The 22,300-nt window shown below is 33.6% G+C and overlaps 3 protein-coding genes and 1 long non-coding RNA gene across 8 annotated transcripts; 2 read left to right on the top strand and 2 right to left on the bottom strand.

Moving 5' to 3' along the window:
- Positions 1-14: 14 nt before the first annotated feature.
- LOC112706689 (uncharacterized) lies at positions 15-2,704 on the top strand. 2 transcript variants are annotated; one of them, XM_025758110.3, is made up of 10 exons: positions 15-115; positions 370-417; positions 662-736; positions 942-966; positions 1,065-1,097; positions 1,211-1,332; positions 1,435-1,565; positions 1,647-1,870; positions 1,974-2,236; positions 2,370-2,704. In XM_025758110.3, exons 2-10 carry the CDS (start codon positions 415-417, stop codon positions 2,463-2,465), a joined length of 972 nt encoding a protein of 323 aa, XP_025613895.1. In that variant the 5' UTR covers positions 15-115; positions 370-414; the 3' UTR covers positions 2,466-2,704. The 2 variants fall into 2 exon arrangements, with proteins under 2 accessions (XP_025613895.1, XP_025613894.1); XM_025758109.3 differs by having other exon boundaries at positions 20-112.
- A 75-nt stretch (positions 2,705-2,779) lies between these two features.
- LOC112706690 (uncharacterized protein C24B11.05) lies at positions 2,780-5,284 on the bottom strand. 2 transcript variants are annotated; one of them, XM_025758113.3, is made up of 9 exons: positions 5,150-5,284; positions 4,558-4,633; positions 4,413-4,478; positions 4,205-4,302; positions 4,044-4,081; positions 3,837-3,924; positions 3,442-3,741; positions 3,216-3,281; positions 2,780-3,025 (listed from the first exon to the last, which is right to left on the bottom strand). In XM_025758113.3, exons 2-9 carry the CDS (start codon positions 4,616-4,618, stop codon positions 2,870-2,872), a joined length of 873 nt encoding a protein of 290 aa, XP_025613898.1. In that variant the 5' UTR covers positions 4,619-4,633; positions 5,150-5,284; the 3' UTR covers positions 2,780-2,869. The 2 variants fall into 2 exon arrangements, with proteins under 2 accessions (XP_025613898.1, XP_025613897.1); XM_025758112.3 differs by lacking the exon at positions 5,150-5,284 and having other exon boundaries at positions 4,558-5,119.
- Positions 5,285-5,346: 62 nt separating this feature from the next.
- On the bottom strand, positions 5,347-9,745 carry LOC112706688 (ATP-dependent zinc metalloprotease FTSH 8, mitochondrial). Of its 2 annotated transcripts, XM_029288426.2 has the most exons (9): positions 9,492-9,745; positions 9,161-9,347; positions 8,951-9,025; positions 8,603-8,754; positions 7,929-8,405; positions 7,080-7,847; positions 6,654-6,881; positions 5,900-6,317; positions 5,347-5,474 (listed from the first exon to the last, which is right to left on the bottom strand). In XM_029288426.2, the coding sequence occupies exons 1-9, from the start codon at positions 9,540-9,542 to the stop codon at positions 5,425-5,427; spliced, it is 2,406 nt and encodes an 801-aa protein (XP_029144259.1). In that variant the 5' UTR covers positions 9,543-9,745; the 3' UTR covers positions 5,347-5,424. The 2 variants fall into 2 exon arrangements, with proteins under 2 accessions (XP_029144259.1, XP_072057786.1); XM_072201685.1 differs by lacking the exon at positions 5,347-5,474 and having other exon boundaries at positions 5,644-6,317.
- A 1,680-nt stretch (positions 9,746-11,425) lies between these two features.
- Positions 11,426-12,540, top strand: LOC112706687 (uncharacterized). 2 transcript variants are annotated; one of them, XR_003155837.3, is made up of 2 exons: positions 11,426-12,305; positions 12,401-12,540. It is a non-coding gene; the product is annotated as an uncharacterized lncRNA (long non-coding RNA). The 2 variants fall into 2 exon arrangements; XR_011865017.1 differs by having other exon boundaries at positions 11,455-12,305; positions 12,461-12,540.
- Positions 12,541-22,300: the final 9,760 nt, after the last annotated feature.

Below are 22,300 nucleotides of genomic sequence, written 5' to 3'. Positions count from 1 at the left end.
AAACCAAACGGCAGAGGTCCTAAACTATAAAAACAGCGAAACCTTGTGTTTCTGTGTTCATCACTTTCCTCCAAAGTGAAAACTAGCGACCACACTGTGTTTCTTCTTCCAGGTTGTTGTGACATTACCGATCACTCATTCTTTCTTGTTTTCTCTTGTTACGCTCACGTTTCTTCTCCTTTTACTCTCTATGAAAGAAAAAATAAATAAATAAAGGAAGCACCTTTTCCCCCTCTTTTGAGCTGGTGGATTTTCATAGGATTCATGGGTTTGTAGTGAGATTCTATGAGCTGCATGAAATTTTGATTCTTTATCTAAATATGTTTATTTATATGGTGGATTATTTTGGTGTTTGTTTATTTGGTTCAGGAGCACTTTCTACTGCGTGGAAGCTTCTCCCTTTTATCCTTAGCTATGGTATGATCACTAGTGTTTTTCTTTCTTTCCTTCTTTCTTTTTTTGTGTATTCTATAGTGCTGGATTAGATTCTGAAAATAAAGCATAAATTTTAAACTGGAATGGATTGAAGACTTCGTTAATCAGTGTCATTGAATACTGTCTTACACTCTTGCTGTCCCTACCTTCTTTTTTCTTTTTAATTTGCTGTGACAGTTTTTTTTTTTTAACTCTTTTGTTCTGGTTTCTGTGTCGAACATTGCAGGCTTTCAGTGATGATGACCAAGATACAACGTTTGAACAGATATATCGTTGTTACCCTGTCTCCTTCATCGAGAAGGTACCTCATTGTTTTGACTTGATGCATCTCATAACTCTCTTTCAAGCCAAAGCTTTCCATTCTATTCATAAGACATTGTATACATTTCACTTAGATTTGGGTTTATATCTGCACTTTGTAATAGCACCCCTTGCTGGAAAGAAAAATAAATAAATAATCATAATGGGATCTCAAACTGATTATTATTTCTCTTGATCTTATGCAGTCAAATCTGGAAAAGGGTGATAAAAGTATGTGACATCTTACATTTTGCATCTTTGGTATTATAGAAATTTGATGTATTTATTGTGCTTATAAAATTTCTCATGACAATTCTTGTTGCCCCCAGTCATCATGCCCCCTTCAGCTCTCGATCGCCTCGGTTAGTTGTTATTCTCTGGTTTCCACCAATCAATTGTTGTTTTTCCCACTCTTGAATTACCTGATTTATTCATCTGAAGACTTGTCGTGATATTTACTAATGATGTTTTTCAGCATCCTTGCACATAGACTACCCTATGTTGTTTCAGCTTAGCAATCCTTCCGCTGGGAAAGTCACTCACTGCGGTGTCCTTGAATTCGTATCTGATGAAGGGATGATATATATACCATATTGGGTATGTGATCTCCTTTCCTTGATTTCTTTAAAATATTTTTTACCCAATGAAATCACTTATTCTTACAATTGCTAGTTTTTTTTTTTCCGCCCATATCGCCAGATGATGGAAAACATGCTCCTACAAGAGGGAGACACTGTGTGTGTGAGAAACACCAGCCTTGCAAAAGGAACATATGTGAAGCTACAACCTCACACCAAGGACTTTTTGGATATCACCAATCCAAAAGCTATGTTAGTATTCTTTATACTTCTCCTACTTCTTCGTCTTCTTTTGGCTCAACTGATATTTCCTTTCTTTCGCCTGGTTGACAGCCTAGAGACTTCCCTAAGGAATTACTCATGTTTAACAACCGGTGACACTATAATGGTTGCTTATAACAGCAAGAAGTATTACATTGACATTGTTGAAACAAAACCCTCTCCTGCAGTCAGTATAATTGAAACAGATTGTGAAGTTGATTTTGCAGCACCTCTTGATTATAAAGAACCTGAGAAACCAGCACCCTGTGCTCTATCCAAAAGGAAACATTCGGAAGGTTGTCCCTCGTCAATCAACTTTGAAATATTCAGAAGAGTTTGCTCAGTTTTCTTTAGTGCAAAATTCTTTAACAGATTTTAAGTTTATTCTTTACATTTCAGTTGAAGATGATGAGCCACCAACGACAAAGGTTCCGCAATTCAGTCCATTCACCGGCTCCGGAAGACGTTTAGATGGAAAACCTTCAAGTTCAACACAATCAGCCGATCAAACTTCCTCTCCAAACAAAAAGCAGAAACAAAGCAACGATGAAACGGAAGGCTCTGATTCTAAATCATTGAATACCACTTCACGTAGACATTCTGGAAAACTTGTGTTTGGGTCAAATGCAGCTAAATTTGACACTCAGAGACCACTGCCGAAGGTAATTTTTCGCCATATTAATCTCCCGGAAAGACAGAAAACCCTTCAATTTCTGGTTCATTGATTACCATTATTTGTATTAACATTTACCTTTCTGAAAGTCCAGCTAATCAATTTTTCTCTCTTATTATTAGGCTTCTGAGAATATCACTAAGCAAGATTCATCACAGAAGCAAGAAGCACCGAAATTCCAAGCTTTCACGGGAAAGAAGTATTCATTGAATAGTTGATCCTTATTAAGCTTTTTTTTTCTATTGATTATTTTGGATATAGTGAAATAGAATTGAGCCTGCTTTCATTATGGCATATCATGATTCTTCTTGTGTAGTATATTGATCATTCTTAGTGTAGTAGTACCTCTTGAATCATGAAATTATCACATCTAGAAACTAAGGAATATCTCTTGTCCATAATAGCTACTACATTTCGGACTTATTTGTGATGCTTTATTAGCCAATTATTTTCTCAATTTCTTCTCATTACTTAATATTTTGTGCCACAGAAGTATTTGGCTTTGCCTTTACAAAAGGAAATAACAAGTTGCTAATAGAAACTCAGTTATATAATCATAATCTCATTCTTTCCAATAACAATAACATTATTGGATGGTTAACAAAGTAGATGTATAATAAGCTTAAGCTATGACAGATGTTTCAATTGAAACCTTCCTAGAATACTTGACCCCTTCAGATTTCTCAGCAGCTTCCCACAGTTCTGGAAATGCTTCCTTCATATTATGTATACTCTCTAATGCATGATCCACTCCTGCGGTTCTAACATAAGTACCCACCTGCATTCATATTATATTTGGATTTCACATGAAATGTATAGATTTGTATGGATTTAAATGCATACTACAATACTAAATGGACATCAAAATAAAACCTAAAACAAGTTCACTTTAATGCTAGTCATTATGAAAAAACCTAAAACAAGTTTACTTTAATGCTCATAATTGTAATTATGGAGTGAGTAATTACCACTACAGTGTGAAGGCCCAATGATTTGCCCGTAGCTAAATTGCGGATACTGTCATCAAAGAACAACTACAAAAGAAATGAACAATGATTTCATCTGTCACTAAAGGATAAAGGGAAATGATAATTGGTATATGTTGATTGTTATAGAAGAATGCAAAGAGCAAGATAATCATGTAAAAGGTTAAACTAAATTCGAATTAGATACAGAAGAGATTAACAATCTTACTGTTCTTTGAGGGTGAATGTTTGCCAAACTAAAAACCTTTTCAAATGAATCTTGAAAAGGTTTGCAGACTACTGGGGTCCTTGGAAGCACAATATCAGAATCAGGCTTACTCAAATACTCATAAAAATCAAATATTCCTGTGCTAATTGCTCTACTTCCATTGCCAAGTTTGTTCTCAGGATCATTCAACTTGTTGAATGGGTTTAATGTTTCAAAGCTTATGATCCTTTCAAAGCAATCCTCCAGTCCAAGCCTTTGAAGTACTCTACCTGCATGTGCCTCATCTGAGTTTGTGAAAACCTATATAGCAAATAAATAAATAAAATGATCCACATGTAGTACAGAGATTTTATAAACCATGTGTTATTTTCATCCATTTGAATAAATGAACTTACAACTTTTCTGATAGGCAAGCTTAGCAAAATTCCCTTAATAATAGGGTCAGGTTTCAGCAAATTATATGGCAATCTCCCATGAACAAAGCTTTTCAACACAAAAAAAAAAAAAGAAAGAAAAGAAAAATTAAGATGCCTGTTTCATATAACTTGATTATACTAGAAGATGGTCAAATAGAAACACGACAAATTTGTAAAGGCATTTACCCATGAAAGTCATCATAGTCAAAGTCATATCCAATTGCCTGGTGAGAAGAAAAGAGGCAAAATGACTAATTAAATTCCATCACAATTGCATATATAATATTAACCATTAATAAGAAGAAAAAGGGAAAAAAAAATATTAATGAAGGTTAATTGAGTTGTACCCTGAGACCAGCCATTGTTGTCCCATAAACCTTGTATAGTGAATAGCATAATTCAGGAACTTTAGCATCCTCTATGTCAAGTGTTTGAAGCATGTAATCTGTGCAATGATTCAATTAAACAATCACAACTTGAAATACAATCCTAGAAACTATCACACTTACAAGCAATCAGATACTGAGATCATAAAGTGGTTAACTGATTGATTACCTTGAATATTTTTTGTCACATGCGCTGATAATCCAGAACTAAAAGGATAAAGGGTATCATCAAGATCTGAAAATATAAAACAAAATGTAAATATAAACACGAAAAACTATAAGTGATTAAGTCATCCAGGTTCTAGAAGTCTTACCAAACAAAAGACAATCATATTTGGCCTTTGAAACTTCCTGGAACTGATTCCCGTTTTCCATTTTAGATTCTAGAGGCTAAATTACAACGATCCAGCAGAAAAAAATAAATAAATAAGAAAAAAAGATAACCACCACTTTAGATACAAGAATGAAACTGCATATTGTTGTGTGAAGAATACATAAAAATTTTCTTTCTTGTGTAATGCTTAAGAAGGAGGAAAAATGTGCATTCCAAGAGTGCACATTAGAAAAGTAAATCAGTAAGGAGTGCCATTGAAAACTGACTTCAAATTCAAGAGACCATATATGTGCTAATTTCCAAATGGAAACTAAGATGGTAACATCAACACATAACTGATAAATAAAAGAAGTAAATCCATAAGAGTGTTGAAAGTGGCAGGTTAAATAGACTCACAAACTAAAACACAGTTTCTGATAGTGTAGAGTCTCAATCATAAACCAAAAAAGAAATGATGATAAATGAAAAAAAGATATTAAAGCACTCACATTTTTAGTAAAGAGAAAAACAACAGAATGAAAGAGTAATACACTACACTATGGCAGATAGAGCATGAAAACTAATGGACTTACAGTAAATAAAGGTTTCAGCAGAGAAAGAAGGATTGAAAGATTTAAGAAAATGGAGAGAAGGGAAAGGGAAAAAGAGGGTTAATAAAGGAATGGCGTTGAGTGATCAATGTGTAACAGTTCAAAGTTGACGATCCTGTTATAAAGAAGTAGAAAACGGAACAAACTGAAAAGCTTATGACACATCACTTCTTTTTTAGTTGTACCACGTTGTCCACTCAAAACTTGACACGTTGCTTGCTTCAATGTTTCAGCTTCCACCACCTGCCCTTGTCCTTTTACTTTGTTCCTACGCGGCAACGTCCATTGAAGGTAATTGATTCTGCAACTATCAATTAAACAAAGCACTTTAGACAAGTATCCCACGTGGTGTTGTTAATGCTTCCGAAAAAAGCTTGTATAATCGTGTTGTTTTCTGAATTTCTTTTGCTGCTATAGTTAATAAGAACGAGACTCTATTTAAAAGAAAAAGAAAGTTGGGGAGAGTATATGCCAAGTTAAGTTAAGGCCAAACATGGCAGTGTCGGTGCTTTTGTTTTATTGAGTAAAATCAAAAGGTTCATTTTCATTGGTAAATAAATAGTACGAGTCATTTTCTTATGACTTGAGAAACTAGAAAGAGAAATGGTTAAACTATATGACTTCATAAGATTTTAATACAAGATATGTTGAGAAATAAAAACAAAATTGCATGTACAATGAGAAACAGAAACTTCAATGTTTTAAGACTCTCTCCCCTATCCTATGATTTACCATGGGGTCCTTGCCCATTGTTGTCATTGTCCAGTTGAAAATCTTGCTTGAAAGTATCATAATGGTTGTGTTCATCACTAGACTTGAATGGTCTTTCGCCCAAAACTTGAACCAAATCATCCCTGTATAGCACTTCCTTTTGTAGCAGCAACTCAGCAATTTGAGCCACTTGATCCTTGTGTTCCTCAATGAGGTTCACAGTACGCTGATATGCTTTGGCAACCCATTCTCGAACCTCGGCGTCGATGAGGGCGGCGGTGCCGTCGCCGTATGGTTTGGTCATCCATTCTCCTCTCTGAGGGAAAGAGAGCAGACCAACTTTGTCACTGAAGCCATACACTGTTACTTGGTCATACATCAACTTAGTCACTTTTTCCAAGTCATTTTGTGCTCCTGTTGAGATTCTTCCAATCAGAACCTGCATTTGGAAACCAAACTATCATTAGTCTCATGCATGCATGGTTTTCAAGGTTGGTAAACAACATCTCATGAAGAAGATACCAATAAAGAACTAGTTTCTACTCATTGAAGAGAACTGATTTTTCTTCCAAATTAATCCTCCTAATAAACGTCTTTCTATTTAGAGAAAGAATTTATTATTTTTTAAGATTCCAAGGCACTTATTTCATCTACTATATCTACTTTTTCCTTCATTTGCTATTCAACATGATATTTAGAAGGATTATTAGGAGGCTATATCATTGTTCTAGGAAACAAAAATTAGTGTAAACATGAAGGGAAAAGAGAAAACAACCTGCTCCGCAGCCCTACCACCAAGGATCCCACAAATCTCATCAAGAAGCTGCTCCTTTGTCATTAGGAGATTCTCACTGGGAACATACTGGGCAAACCCAAGAGCTGCTGTACCGCGAGGAACTATGGTTACTTTCAACAATGGTTGAGCGTGTTCCAAGAACCATGCTGCAACAACATGGCCAGATTCATGGTAAGCAACGGTACGCCTTTCCAACATGCTTACTACCTGGTTGAGAAACATACATTCCAATGTGGAAGCTCAGTAGAGGGGCCAGGGGGAGTGTTCCATTCCAAATAGGTTCAACATTTTTCAATTTAGTGCTACTTCAGTGTCAGTAATGAATGTTCATATTCAATTATTCATAAATAGACATAATCATCATGAGTTCCATGGTATGAAGTATGAACTCTAAAGACTACTTACCATGTTCTTCTTCTCCAATCCACCAATAATCCTATCAATTGCTGCCTCAAAATGTTCCATAGTGACGCAAGTCTTCTGGCTTCTTGCAGCAATCAGTGCAGCTTCATTGCAAACATTGGCAATGTCTGCTCCAGCAAATCCAGGGGTAAGTGCTGCAAGCCTCTGTGAATAATATGACGGATCATGGTCTAGTTTGATCCTCTTCAAGTAGATTTGAAATATCTGGTTGCGACCCTTAATATCAGGCCTATCGATGCTAATCTGGCGATCGAATCTGCCAGGCCTAAGCAGAGCTTTGTCCAAGATATCAGGTCTATTTGTGCCAGCAAGCACAACAATCCCAGAAGTGGTTCCAAAACCATCCATCTCCACCAACAATTGATTCAATGTACTTTCGCGCTCATCATTGCCACCAGAGAAGCTTCCACGTCCCCTAGCTCTACCTATTGCATCAATCTCATCAATGAATACTATACTTGGAGCACATTGCCTTGCTTCCTGGAACAAGCTTCTCACCCTTGAGGGTCCAACACCAACAAACATCTCCAGAAAATCAGAACCAGATATAGATAGAAAAGGCACACCGGATTCCCCTGCAGTTGCTTTTGCTAAGAGTGTTTTCCCTGTGCCTGGAGGCCCAACAAGAAGAGCACCTTTTGGAATTTTTGCACCAAGTTCTTCATATTTCTTTGGATTCTTTAAGAAATGCACAAACTCCATGATTTCTTGCTTTGCCTCATCACACCCAGCAACATCTTTAAAGTAGACCTGAAAAAGATTGAATCTCAAACTGGATACAGAAATCAACATCCATCTTATTTACAAAGGGAAAATCATAAGAGATTCAACCTTGTTTTTTGCATGTTTATCCACTTTAGTTACACGGGCTTTTCCTAAGTTGAAAATTCCACTAGCACCTCTGTTGTTGCCCCCACCAACACCAAACCCACCTTGCACTCTTCTCCCCATATACATGAGAGATCCCAAAAGCAAAAGTGTTGGAGCAAATCTCAATAACTCTTGGTACCAATGAACGTCAGAAGTATATGTAACAGGAATATAATCATGAGGGTGAATGTTGAGTGCTTCCTGTGCTTCCTCTAGCTTCTCCTCGAAGGACTCGACGCTGCCTATGATGAAATAGTATTTATATTGGCCTCCAGTTTCAACTGTTGCAGGAAGGGTTTTCCCTTCATCAACATGATCTCCTGTTCCATTATGGTGAGAGCCCTTTACATAGATTTTGGCAACTGACTTATTTGAAACAACAATGTGGTCTACTACGCCTTCCTCCAAAAGCTTTGTTTTAAACTCTTGGAAACTAATCTGCAAACAATCGAAGTTCCATCCATGTCAAGAAGAGCAGTGAAACATAAGAAACTACAAAATTCTGGCAAAATGAGGAGAGGTCTCATTGCCAGTAATCACATTGTTAGGTTCATGTTTTTAGCTATCAAGCAGGGACACTACTCAAAAAATAAAAGTCCTATTAACTGGTAATATATAAACACAATTATGCTTACCTTCTGGAGTTCATGTTCAGGTAAAGGAGCAGATGAAAGAAGTACCAACATCATCAGCAAAGGTGTGATGATATTGTGAAGTAGTTTCTTCAAATTCTCTTGAAATTTTTCATGATTGTCAGTTTTGTTATCTTTGTTTGTGTTGGATTCATCTGAAATGAAAATAAGATATCAAGTGTTTGAAGTATTCATCAATAGCTGTTATGCAAAGTTGAGAGAGCTATATATCAATCCATTAGAACTTCAACCTATTAGCATAAGCATCTACCAAACTTGATATTTTGAACGCAAAAGTACACATTAGGCAGACACTAATCAACAATGTCACCTAATACATTAACTTGATACCTTCTTTAGACTTAGATTTCTGCTGATCTTCTTTTGGAATTTCTTTCTTTCCCTTGGGATAGTAGTTCTCATAATCTGCCAAAAGAGAAATGCAATAAAAAATCAAACTCAAGAAATGACAGTATTAGCACACTAACAACAGCCACAATGCATGCAATGAAAATTGCATCAGCACACAACAAAAGGAAACACTTTTTTCCTTGCACTTACTTTTTTTCTTTGGGGCATTATTAATGCTGGAAAAGAGCCGATGAAGCCTATGCAATATTAAATTGGAAGCGAAACCATTGGTAATAGTAGTAGCAGCAAGAAAAGGAGCTCCTCCGAATGAAGAAGAAGCAACATAGCCATAACCCTTCAAAACGGTTGCTCTTCCAGCATCGCGTTGTAACAAATTCTATAAGCATATATATAAATATGCATCCACACTTTTTTATTTTTTATTTTTTCCTAAAAATAAATGAATGAAATAATGCAAACACTTGAATTCAAGAGAAAACATAGCGGGAGCAAAAGAAAACAAAAGAACAAGAAGGCTCACTTTAGCACGAGAATAGCGTGATAGGGAGTGACCAATCCTTGAAGCAATCATGCTTATTGCAATCGTAATCAATCAGCGTTGTTATTATCTTCTGTGGTTCTTGGCTTTGTTTCAACATACATAATGGAAAAAGTTATAATGGGGAACGTAAATTGAATAAATATTGATAAGCTAAGATTATTGTTGAGGATGAACATGGCGTAATTTGAATGTCAGGTTTCTTTTCTTGTTTATTTTTGGAAACGCCTCTTTCATTCATTCATTCCATTCCGCTAAAAGAACGAACAAAAGAAAACGATACGAGAATTTATACGTTTCGTTCTTTTTTTTAAAATGGGATTGAGTGGCCCACTTGTTTCCTGTTTTATTTCTTTAAGGTTAATATCAATTTGGACTTGACCAAAAATTACTTGCCTTGGACCTTTAAAATGTTTCTAATAGCAACCAATTTTAGTAACTTTGGTAAACAATTTAAATAAATTCTTTCAAAAATAAATTAAAATATAAATTTTTTATTAATTAATAATTTATAAATAAATTATTTTATATTTAAATTTTTTATTATAAAAATATTTGTTTTAAAATTGTAGCATTTGAATAAATGACACAAAAAATACCATTTTTTTATACAAAAGAATGAATATTAAAATAATAATGATAATAAATATCTTTTAATAGTAAATATTAATTTTACATAATTTAAGATCTAAGATTACAATCGATTAGGTAGTTAATTTTTTATTTATCCTTTTATTAGCTTTATTTATTTTTTTTAGTATTTTTAGCATTTGGTTCTTCTGACGTAATATCACTAGAAAATAATTGTATTTTATTTACAATTTTATTAGGTAATTGTATAATTAGTATGTGAAATTTTATTGTGTATAATATAGTAGGTAAAAATAGAAAATAAATATGAAATGTATGTTATGTATATTTTGTTGTTATTTTTTATTTTTACTACCTGTGTTAGAATTTTTTTTTAAATGAAGAACTTGTTATAACAACTACAAAAAAAAATAGCTAAGCTATATAAAAATAAAATTACATGTAAAATTAAACTGAGATTCTACATCACACACAATATTAAATATAAATTTAATAATAAAAATAAAGTAATAAAATGATAAAAAAATACCTAAAAAGGACTTATGCTGCAGATGATTTAGATGAAATATTGTGTGAAAATAATAGTAGAGGATTAATACTTCTAACGGATGAAATATTGCGTGAAAATGATGATAAAAGGCTAATATTTTTAACAAAAACAGAAAATATTTTTTACATAATCAAAAATAAAAGTGGCATAATAGTCTCTTTTATTTTAAAATAAAAAAATTAATAAAAATAATAAAATAATTTTTTAAAATAAAAAAGTCATATTTTTTATTTTTTAAAAAATTCAAGTTAACTTTTTAAAAAATTAAAAATATTTCTTAAAAATAATAGCAAATATGCATAATGTGATTTTATATAATTTAAAAGTAAAAAAAAGTTTTTGTTAAAAATTATCTAATTTATTTGATAAAAAAATATATTAAGAGTTTAAATTCTACATCTTTAAGTGAAATTTAAATTCATCATAAATTAATAATTAAACTATTAGACTGAGAAATGCTGGGACAACAAAAATTCAGAAAACTTTATAGCTTTGGCGGTGGATGGCGCGCATCCCTGGAAATTGAAAACTGAAGGGATAGACATGTCTTGCTTGGGTTGGCGCCACGTTTAAGAAAAGTGATGGTCACGTGTCATTACAACAACCACACACATTTACTCCTCTCTCCTGGCGCCTTCCAGAACAAGCCACTCAACAACGCATACACCGCCATTAATTTTTTATTTTTTTCCATTTGACATTTGAAATTCCCAAACGGATAATTATTGATAATAATAATAATATAAAAACAAGAAAGTTCGTACCACATTAACATAAACAACAACATATGCTGTAGTCCAGTTTAATTTAGTCACTACTCATCATCTTCCACTTTGCTCTAACTCTCTTCTTTATTGATTATTTATTAACTATTATTAACATAAATTCTTTCCACTTGTTTCATTTTGTCTAGACGGTTCTCCTTGTTTAGTTTGCATGATGAGTAGCGATGGAGTTGAACTTGATGGAGGGTGTTCAACGCCTAAGCGGTGGGAGTGCCGTATACCAAGGGCAATAGTGCCACCGCCACCGCCAAAGAAGAAGCCTTTTTCCTTTCCGGGGAAGGGAAAGGGAAAACGAGATCCCCCCAAGAATGGTTATTTCCAGCCATCTGATCTTGATTTGGAGGAGCTCTTTTTTCTCGTGCATCCAACTCCAACTACTGCTTAGCTTATCTTAGCTTAATAGCTTCTATATTAGTTACTTCTCATATTAGAGTACAGCCAATCTCTTCTTATATATATTACTAGTCTTTTTGGGAGTAAAATTATGTATATGGTGCATGGGGAGTATATATGTGTGTGTGTGTGAATGTAGATGTTGTAGTTTTTTGTGTCATGTGCTTAACTGGTTATGTTAGTGCATATATCAATATCATGTTGTAACTTGATGCATGCCACCATGTTGCTCTAGTAACTCTGCTCATCATCTTATATATGGTTGATCATTCTTTTCTGATCTTTACTGGTTATGTTTGTACCGACGCAAATGCACAAGCCAATTACAGTTTTCTGTTTTCCAGAATCATAGAATTATTTTAGGAGTATTATATGCATCAATTTTTGCGTATATTATATGTGCTCATTTTTTATTTTTTTTTTTTTGTCAGTGGATTGGACAACTCCTAATTCTAAGTACCCCAATCCTCCTCTTAGGTGCGCATTTAATACAAAAGATGGCTTTTTTATGTTTTTGGTCAGAAAAGATGTTAGCTTTCAAGGGCCATTCATGTGGTGTTCTCTCTTTTTAGTTGGGCTCGTAGAGAAGACAACCCTGATGTTTAATAGAATATTATGGCCCATTGTTGCAGAAACATGTAGAACGAAGCCCAGATTGTTATAAGAAAAAAACACAATTGGAAATGGACTTGGTGACGGGGAGTTATACATATTTTCTCAAGTTATTCTAGGTTCGCTTAATGAATGGCCATTTTGAAAAAAAATAAAATAAAAAGGTTAATAAGCTAGAAATAAAAATGGCGGAAACCTAAGAAATAGAAAAGTAAACCAATTTGGATTGATCTGAATTTTATCTTGTATATGTACTAATTTATTAGTTGATCATAGATTTTGAGCGGCAGATTATTTGTTGGTTTGTCGGGCTTATCGTAGACAAAGTAAAAAAGTCCAAAAACTATGAATAACCAAAAATATGAATAACCAACACAAAAAAAAAAACGAAGAAATACGAGGAGAATATGTAGAAAGTAGAAACTCGAATACATGCATAAAAGTACATATATGTTAATACCAACATATAAGAGAAAATATTTAATTTGTTCTTATATTCGAGTTTTAATTTAATCTTTGAAATTTTAGTTATTTTAATTTAATTTTTAAATTTTTAATTAATTTTGTGATAAAATTTTTTGTGGGAATTATTGGACTAATGTGATTAAAATTTGAAGAATTTAAAATTAAAATTTTAAGAATTAAATTAAGACTCGAATATAATTTTAAAAATCAAATTGAGTATTTTCTCCAACATACAACATAGCATGTGATACATGTTTTTATTTTTTAAAGGTAGATTATGACACTTTATTTTAGCATCCACAAGATAATCTAATATAATTGATTTGGCAGTCATAAAAAGAAGAGAGAGATTCATGATGCGTTGTAGCATGAGTGTTTTGATCAAAATTTATGTAGTAGTTTATTAATCTATATCTTTTTATAATAGTTTAATTCATAAGCATAGATCAATGTTATTTATTTGGACTTATTATTTTAGCGCGCAATCCGAATTAGTGGCATAGCTCAGCAATAAGATACATTCAATGTCATCACAACTTCACAATTCACTCATATACCCTAACCCTAGTATTATTTAGCTTAACGTGTAAGCTTGGTCTTAAACTTTTCATACTCTGTGATTCCTGCTAAACATAGATTCCGCAGTGTGTGTTATGACGCATTCTTTATTAACATCTGTAAATGCTAGTGATTATTTAATTTGTTGGAAGTAAATTGGAAATTAACTATAAGGTCTAAACTCTACAGGTCTTCTCTTATTATGCTGTGAATGTTGCTAATAAGGTCACATTCTAGCTTTAATTTATATTCTTTGCATATGCTTAATTCCACTGCTATATACTATTTGCATATTTTCATTTAATTTATTAGATCTAAATTAACCATTTTTTCCGCGCTTCATGGTCATGTTACTTCTACTCTAATCCCAATTACTGATTAATATATACGTGCACTATTATTTTTGATTTTTTTCTCAAATGATAATCTTAGGCTTTACGTTTTGCTTATTTAATCAACTTTCGGTGCTTGATATTAGAACACTCAACACTATATAAAAAAGCCTTGTCACACGGGATATTTGAGACTGCTAATAGGCTAGTTCAAGGGTTCCCCTCTCTCTCTATATATATATATACACATCTGAATTGTGTGAATTATCTTATATCCAAATTAGTGTTTTAATCTATCACAGTCATTATGTGCGGGTGCAGCAGCATCAAGATTCACAAACCCTGATAAATTAGGAATTTATGAGAATCTTGATGATGCTGCATCAGCAAATTATGGCTACCACCTTTGCATCAAAACTTGAAATTATGCATCAAGCTAAGGTATGTGTATGACTGAATTGACCCTTGCTATCTGTGTAACTTGGTTTTGGATTTTGGCATGAATGTAACTAAGGTGATCCATCGTTCTATACAAATGGAATTAAACTATATATATGTAGAAATATCATATGGCTAAGCTAAGGCATCATCATCAGTTGAGAAACTCAACTAGCTAGCTTGCTAGTCTAATCGTGTTTATATATTATCTTAGATTATTAAGAATTGAAGATCATGATGATGATCATATCTTGACGTATAATCAAACTATTATTGGAACATAATCTTCAATAGTTTACAAATTGATAAAAGGATTATTACTCGTTGATCTCCTTACAAATATTTGTTAGTTGTCTGATCCAGGGTAGTAGATATGTTAATTTGTTTTAGAGAACTAATCAATGTGATCGCTCTTCTCTAGTATTGATTTTTTTTTATGTCATTAGACGTAAATCTTTGTGTATCTGTCATTCTGTCTTGAATTGATCTTTCCAGCTTGGAAGTTTTTTTTTTTTTTTAATCTTTTTATTTTTATCATGAGCTTGGAAGTTATATAATGGTTAACTTTTAGTATGTTCAGATTTCATATTCAGAGTGAGTAGAACTGTGGAAGGCTGACAAAACCTGACATTAAGGCATAAAAATGGAATAAGTTGGGCTCAGATTAAATGGGCTGATCATGTTATATGGTATATGGATGCCGAATTTGTGGGCAGTTGGCACTACTGGCCCAGCCCCAAACACTACTGGCTAACCTAAAAATAAAACAAAAACAAAATGGCCCTACCCACCTCAGGAAAAAAAAAACAAGAGCGAGATTTTATTAAATTTAGTTACTCAAATAAAAATTCCAAAAAAAAAGTTACTCAAATAAAATTTACTCTAACTCTTTTAGATCACGGCTATAGCGTGTGAAAGAGTTAATACTCGTATAATCGTATTACCCGTTAGAAGTTATGCTTGCGTCTCAATCTAGCTTTTTTTTTTGTCGTAGAATTGTTAATAATGTGAGATGAACTAACAACTATTTCACTAAATTTTTTAACGGATATCTAAAATGGCAATTGATTTTTTTTTTTACCTAAATTTGCTTCTAACAAAACATTTAAAATACAATCTGTTCGGTTAGTCGGTTATCAGACGGGTTGAGGTTGTTTATCGGGTGTGATGCTAGGTCCCAGCCTTAACCTGAGGACGGGAAGCGTGAGCGGCCGACTTGCCGGTTCTTTGTGAGCGAAGGGGGTATCACCTGCAATGACCCTCCGACGATCAAGTCAGTATGTGAGCAGGTGGTGAGGGGGTAAAGTGATTGTGACGCACCTTGGGGGAGGGATAGGACCCTTCCCATATATATGTGTTAGAGGTGGGTCCCGCATGAGCAGACTCATCTTCTGCAAAACTTCCTCTTGCCAACTGTTGCCAGGTGAGCTGGCTCCCAGGACGGAAGAAGCTCGGGTCATGGTCCGGGCGTGTGGTGCCCTGCGGGGTGGTCGTCCAGACCCGACAAAGGCGCGTGCTGGTCGGGTCGGTCATGGGGCCAGCTGGGCTGGGCCGCAACACAATTTTTATTTTACTTAAGAATTAATTTTTTTATAGAGTAAATTTAGATAAAAAGTTGAGTAAATTACTATTTCTATCCATAAAAGTTGAAAACGCTGACAAATTTAGCCATAAAAAAAATATCATTTGTACCCATAAAACATGGATTTTACACAATAAAATTATCCAAACATTAAAAAATCACATAAAACTCTCAAATTACGCTTATCATCATCCGCATCATCTTCTCCTCCCCACTAACTATTCCATCATCCTCATCTGCTCATCACCTTACCACCACCACCACCACTAACCCCATCCTCTCTCTTTCACCCTATGAAACACGGACATTTCGCTGAGTTGCCGTATCTGTGTGTTAGACACATTTAAGACACGACATTCACCGACACTCGTCCAATACGCGTGTCTGCTGTGTCCAACCGTGTCTTAATAAAAAAGTAAAAAATTCTTCTCCGAATATGCTTGGACACACCTAAATACCATCACGTGTCAGCGTATCCAATCTTGTTCTTAACATATATTCTTGAAATAATTTAGATATAGTATATATTATTATTTATCAAAATAAAAAATATTTTAAATATTTGATATAATTAAAATAAGATATTAAAAATAATTAAAAAATTAATTTATATTTGGGTTAAGCACGATTTTGGTCCCTAACACAGAGGCCGAAAATTTATTTCGTCTCCGACCTTTTTTTTTGCTACAAAATGGTCCGGAAGTTTTCAAGTTGTTTTAAAATCATCCTTCGGACAATTATACCCTCACCCCCTATCACAGTTTCATCATCTCCTCTCTTGCTCTGCTTCTTCATCTTCTCCATCCGGGCGCAGTGATTCCCATAAACTTGTTTTCATGGTAATTCTTCGGATTTAAGTTGGGATCAAATTCAAACTCGTTTACAAAACTTGCAGATTATAAAAAACGGACCAAGATACTTAAACAATAATCAACAAATTCAGCAGCATCCAATATTCCATATTCAATCCAAACCAGAAGCAGAGATTCACCCAATCAACAGAACATGATATTACAGCAACATCAACAAATCAGAATATACATCAAGCAAAAAATTCAGATATTCATTAGACAACAATTTGAAAATAGATCTACGAGCAGAAAATTCCACAACAAATTTTAATTATGTAAGACAAACAAGAAATCCAGTTCACACAGAAGAAGAAGAAGGATCAGATTTCAATTTACTAGTTCAACCACAGCAGCTATAAGCAACGTCAACAGAAATTACAAATCAAGCCACAATTCAGTACAGGCGGTGCGGGTCGTAGAGCAGCAGCGAGAACGCGGGGAACAGTGACGAGCGGCGAGGAGAGCAGCGAGTAGGGAGGAACAACAGCGAGCGGTGAGGGGCGAGGCCGCGAGGACTAAAAGCGGCGAGGACCAAAAGCACCGGCGGCTGTGGCGACAGTGGCAGCAGTGGAGGACGCGAATCCCTCTCTCTCTATTCGCGGTCAACGAAGGTGGCTCAATGGCGGCGACGACCCAGTACGACGACGCAACTCAACGGCGACGACGGCGACTCCATCCCCCCTTTCCCCCTCGTGATCCCTTCCCCCATATGACCCTCTGTTTTCTTTCTTTCTTTTTTTATTTATTTTATATTTTATATTTTTTAATCAAGTGTAATTTAGTAATAAAAAATAAAATTTTGGTAAAAAGGACGATTTTAAAACAAACTGAAACTTTCGGGACCATTTTGAAGCAAAAAAAAAAACGTCGGGGACGAAATAAATTTTCGTACTCTACGTTAAGGATCAAAATTGTACTTAACCCTTTATATTTTAATATCAATAAAATATCAAAATATCATTACGATTTATCTAAAAAATACTTTATATTTTATATGTATGCATGCCCCGTGTTTTATAAGATTTTAAAATCCGCGTGTCCTGTGCCGTGTCCGTGTCAATATCCATGCATCATAGCTCTCATCGCTGCCGTCCTCCTTCTGCCGTGGCCACCCCTCCTTCTCTCCTTCCTTGTCTCGTCTTCGCTGACTAGAGAACCTTCGCTCCAGCCCCTGCTTTGCCACCGCCAGCAACCCTAGAGCTACAGTGCCCCCACTCTCCTCTCTTCACCGGCGACTGGCCACCGCACCAGCCGCCACCACTACGGTCCCCTTTGCGAACCAAAATCATGGCGAGCTCTCTCTCTCTTTCTATCTCTTTCGCCATCTGTTTTAAACCACCAAACCCTAATTCACTTCTCCTTCTCCTCTTCTTTCCCTTTTTCTTTCCTCTTCAAGAACTAGAGACCTCCGAACCACCATCACAGCCCTGTCATCATCGCCGTCCGCACTTCCAGCCGCCAGAACCGCCGCGAACTACCGTCGTCTCTACCATATGCGATAAACCCGAGCCACCCTCACCATCCCAGTCATTCTTTCTCTCGGTCTAGACCACCGCCAATTAGCCAATCACCAGTCTCGCACTTCCTCCACCGAACCCTAACTCAGCCCCTGTTCTTACTCTCTCTTCTACTCCCACAAACTGCCAACGTCGTTACCATCATCATCAGCTTCTCAGTCGCCGAACCTTCAGAGTAACTACCGTAGTTAGCATCTCTCTCGCCGAAATAAAGTTGAAACAGAACAAGCTCACTCCTGCCTCTCAGAATTTGGCTCAGGTGAGGATTGCTCAATTCATTCAATTTCTCACAAAGTCTATTTGAGTTTGGCAATTAATTTATTTTAGGAGAATTAGGTGGTAGTACTCTATTCTAAATTCAATAAAATGTTAAAAACGATGATGATAAGGGTAATTTAGAATTTTTATGTGATTTTTTAATGTTAATACAAATAGTCATTTTTTTTTATAAATAGATCTATCAGCATTTTTAACTTTTTTAGATAAAAATAATAATTTACTCTTAAAAAAAATTCACTACGTGTGAGTCATAAATAACATGATTGAATAATTTAAAATATAAAAATAATATCAAGATGTGAATATAATTTCAAGGACAATTTTTTTTTTTAGTCGTTGGATTGGACAATCCCCAATTCTAAGTACATCAATGGATTGGACAACCCTCAATCCTAGGTACACAATATACACCCACACACTCCTCACATATTTACCAACTTTTTTTTTTCGGTTGCAGCTGATAGGACTCGAACCCGAAACCTTTGAGATGGGGAGGGGGTGGAATGAGCTATGGCTCATTGGCATTTCAAGGACAAATTTAGATATTAATACGTGCATAGAACAAAAAATTTGATGGTTTAACCCGTGGGCTTGGGCTATGAAATTTGACCCATTTGATCATGTACATGCGAAGTTATGCGTCTCAGAGCTTTTAAAGTTCAAGAAAATTTTTAAATATTTCAAAAACATTGATGTTTTATTTATTTTAAGAGTTAATTTTAACTATATATATTTTATAATAAAAATTAATAATTAAAATATTAAAATATTGAGATTACTAAAACACTTAAAAAAATTGGAATGTTTATGGAAGATTCAAAAAGAAAAAAATGCTTGCAGAATATTCAAGAAAAAATAGCTTCTGATACAATGTTAAATAAGAGCAAAGAAAAAAAAAAATACAAAAGTACAAGAAATATTGTATAAATATAAAATGAATTTGTTATTGATTCAATTAACCATTCCTTTATATATAGAAATGTTAATTTAACTAACTCTGTACTTCTTTTAACTAATTGCCATAACTAATTTAGTTTTTTAATTGACTTGGTAATTTAAGTACCGATTATATGTAATACATAGTATAGCGAAGAAACCTTGCTACTCAAGTTCAATCCCTTTCAGCGGTTAATAATAGATCTTCTCCACGCATATTCCTATCTATTTAATATACTAAAATTGGATTTTTCCTCAACTACTAAATATGACGTATCGATTTCTCATACATCCGTTTTTTCTCCAAAACGAATAAAATTTTTTTTTTATTCTAAATTATTTATTGTAATTATATTATAATTAATACTAAATGAATAATATATAATTATACTAATTTAGCAACATATTTTCATTATAATTATATCAAATTAATATTTAATACACTATTAAACTACTTATAATTGAACATAATAGATAGGTTGATATCTGGTGCGTTCAAAAATTAGAGTATAGTTCGGTTTTGATTTGATCGTGTCATAGATCAAGGAAGATTAATAGAAAGAAAAAAAAATTGAAAGTAAAAAAGTAAAGATATTTTATTAATAAAAGAGAGCACATAACTGTGTTTCGGCGTATGAACTTAGCTTAAATACACCTTTGAGAAAAAGATATTCCTTGACTGAGCCGTGGTTTTTTATTCCGAGTTATACCTCGACTCGGATTACTAGACAAGAACATTTGGCGTCCACCGTGGGACCGAGTTTACTTAACCCCACTACCATTTTTTCTACCGAATTATTTATCCTATTTTAAAGGTTATAATCAATAGTAGAAGAGTAAAATAATTCACCTCGGAAGCTAAAGCCGCGGTGATAAACACCCAAAGCTCACCAGACGCGATACATACATTTTGTGGCAATACAAGTACAAGGAATATTTTTTTCTCAAAGGTGTATTTAAGCTAAGTTCATACGCCGAAACACAGTTATGTGCTCTCTTTTATTAATAAAATATCTTTACTTTTTTACTTTTAATTTTTTTTCTATTAATCTTCCTTGATCTATAAGCCATTTAGTACACGATCAAATCAAAGCCGAACTATACTCCAACTTCCAAACGCACAAGACACCAACCTATTTATTATGTTCAATTATCCCTAATAACCGACTATAAAGATCAGACGCTCAAGCTCAAGTACAACACACAAGTAATACTTTGATGCAATCATTCAACTTCAAAATCAATTAATCAATCCGAAAAATACCAATAAAAAAAACAAACTCAATTAGCAATGATCGTTACTTTGACACATGGGTGATGGACTCATCTCTTTTATTTTTTCTATTTTACAATAATTTATGCATGTTTACTTTCAACCCATTTTATTTATGTTACAAATCTTTATTATTCACTCAATATTCAATAATTAATTGCTTTGGGCAAGAAATTCGTCAATAAATTATTGTGGGTCGAAAAAATTCTCAAAGACAATTGATCATTACATTCTCGGATCATACAATCGATTCGATCAACGAATACGAACGAATTTTTCAGTTCGCGTCAATCAAATACTATATGCCATCCATGAAAAATTGTTCTCAAGCAGAAAAGTATCCCACATAATTATATTGATCGAACAACTCTTACCATTCAATTGTTTTTGAATAAATATCAGCACTAGAAAAAGTTATACCTCGGCTCAAATTACTAGACAGAAACAAGTGTATTAAAAAAAATTAAACTTATTTTTTAATAAAAAAATGGAAAATTAAATGTTAATGTAATTTATTAAAGACTTTTTATTTTTTTAAAAACTATGAATTTCTTATTTGTTGTTTTTTCTTTTCGTTTTATTAACCTAAGAATTACTGCTACGATACAGCAGACCAACATGGACACTTTAAATTGGTTTTTATGGTTAAATTAGTCAATAATTACATTGCTAAAAGAATCGGATGCAAATTTTCCCATCATAAACAATTTCTTCATGGGATCATTATAAGTTTGTTGAGGCTGCTCATACTCGTACTCAAGAATCAATGAAACTTAGCCATTCACTAAGTATTTTGTCTTAAAAAAACTCTGGAAAAAAAAAACACCTTACTTATTTAAAGTGAAATTTATGCTATGATAAAATAAAAATAAAAATATTTACAAAAAAAGTCTAGTAACTTTATCCTACAAAAGTCTAAAACTAATTTAAAGGTGCTGCAAATTTAAAGAGTTATGAGAAACTATTAAGATAGTTAATAACTTAAACACACATTGATGTATCTCATCTATAACATCATTTTTAAGGTGTTAATTTTTCTCAATCATTTTTCAAATAAAATAACATAACACTCAATTTACCCTTCAAATGAACACAAATAAAAAATACTTCATTTGGATTCTATCATGCCATTGCGAGGTTAGATTTGCAAGCGCAATAAACTAAGTGCACGGCTTTCATAGTTCAACCAAAATATATAAATGATAGGTCATATTAATTGTACGTGTACTTAATTTTATGTACTGTGTTTATTGAAAAATAATTAACTTTTTAGATAACTTCTTTTTTTTACTTTTTGACTTATTAATATATCTTAACACACTTTTGTCCAGAAACATTAAATTTTTCAAAGAATCAAAGAAATGAAATAAACTATATTAGGTTAAGAAGGAGGATGCATTTGCTTTTTTTTTTTAAGAGAAAGTTTAGGACCAGTAATTTTATTAAAATTTGGCCAGTACTTAACCATAAAAAAGAAAGTGAGCAATCTTACACCATTAGATATAATCTCACACCATTAAAAATATTAATAATGACTAATTAATGACTATAAATTACGAAAATTGCTAACCCCTAATATATTTTTTTTAAATAACATTATAATATACTCTCTTTGTTCTCAAATAAATG

The sequence above is a fragment of the Arachis hypogaea genome, chromosome 8 (genome assembly GCF_003086295.3).
Source record: "Arachis hypogaea cultivar Tifrunner chromosome 8, arahy.Tifrunner.gnm2.J5K5, whole genome shotgun sequence".
Taxonomy (NCBI): domain Eukaryota; kingdom Viridiplantae; phylum Streptophyta; class Magnoliopsida; order Fabales; family Fabaceae; genus Arachis; species Arachis hypogaea.
The sequence above is the reverse complement of the archived record's forward strand: the minus strand, read 5'-3'. Positions and strand labels throughout refer to the sequence as shown.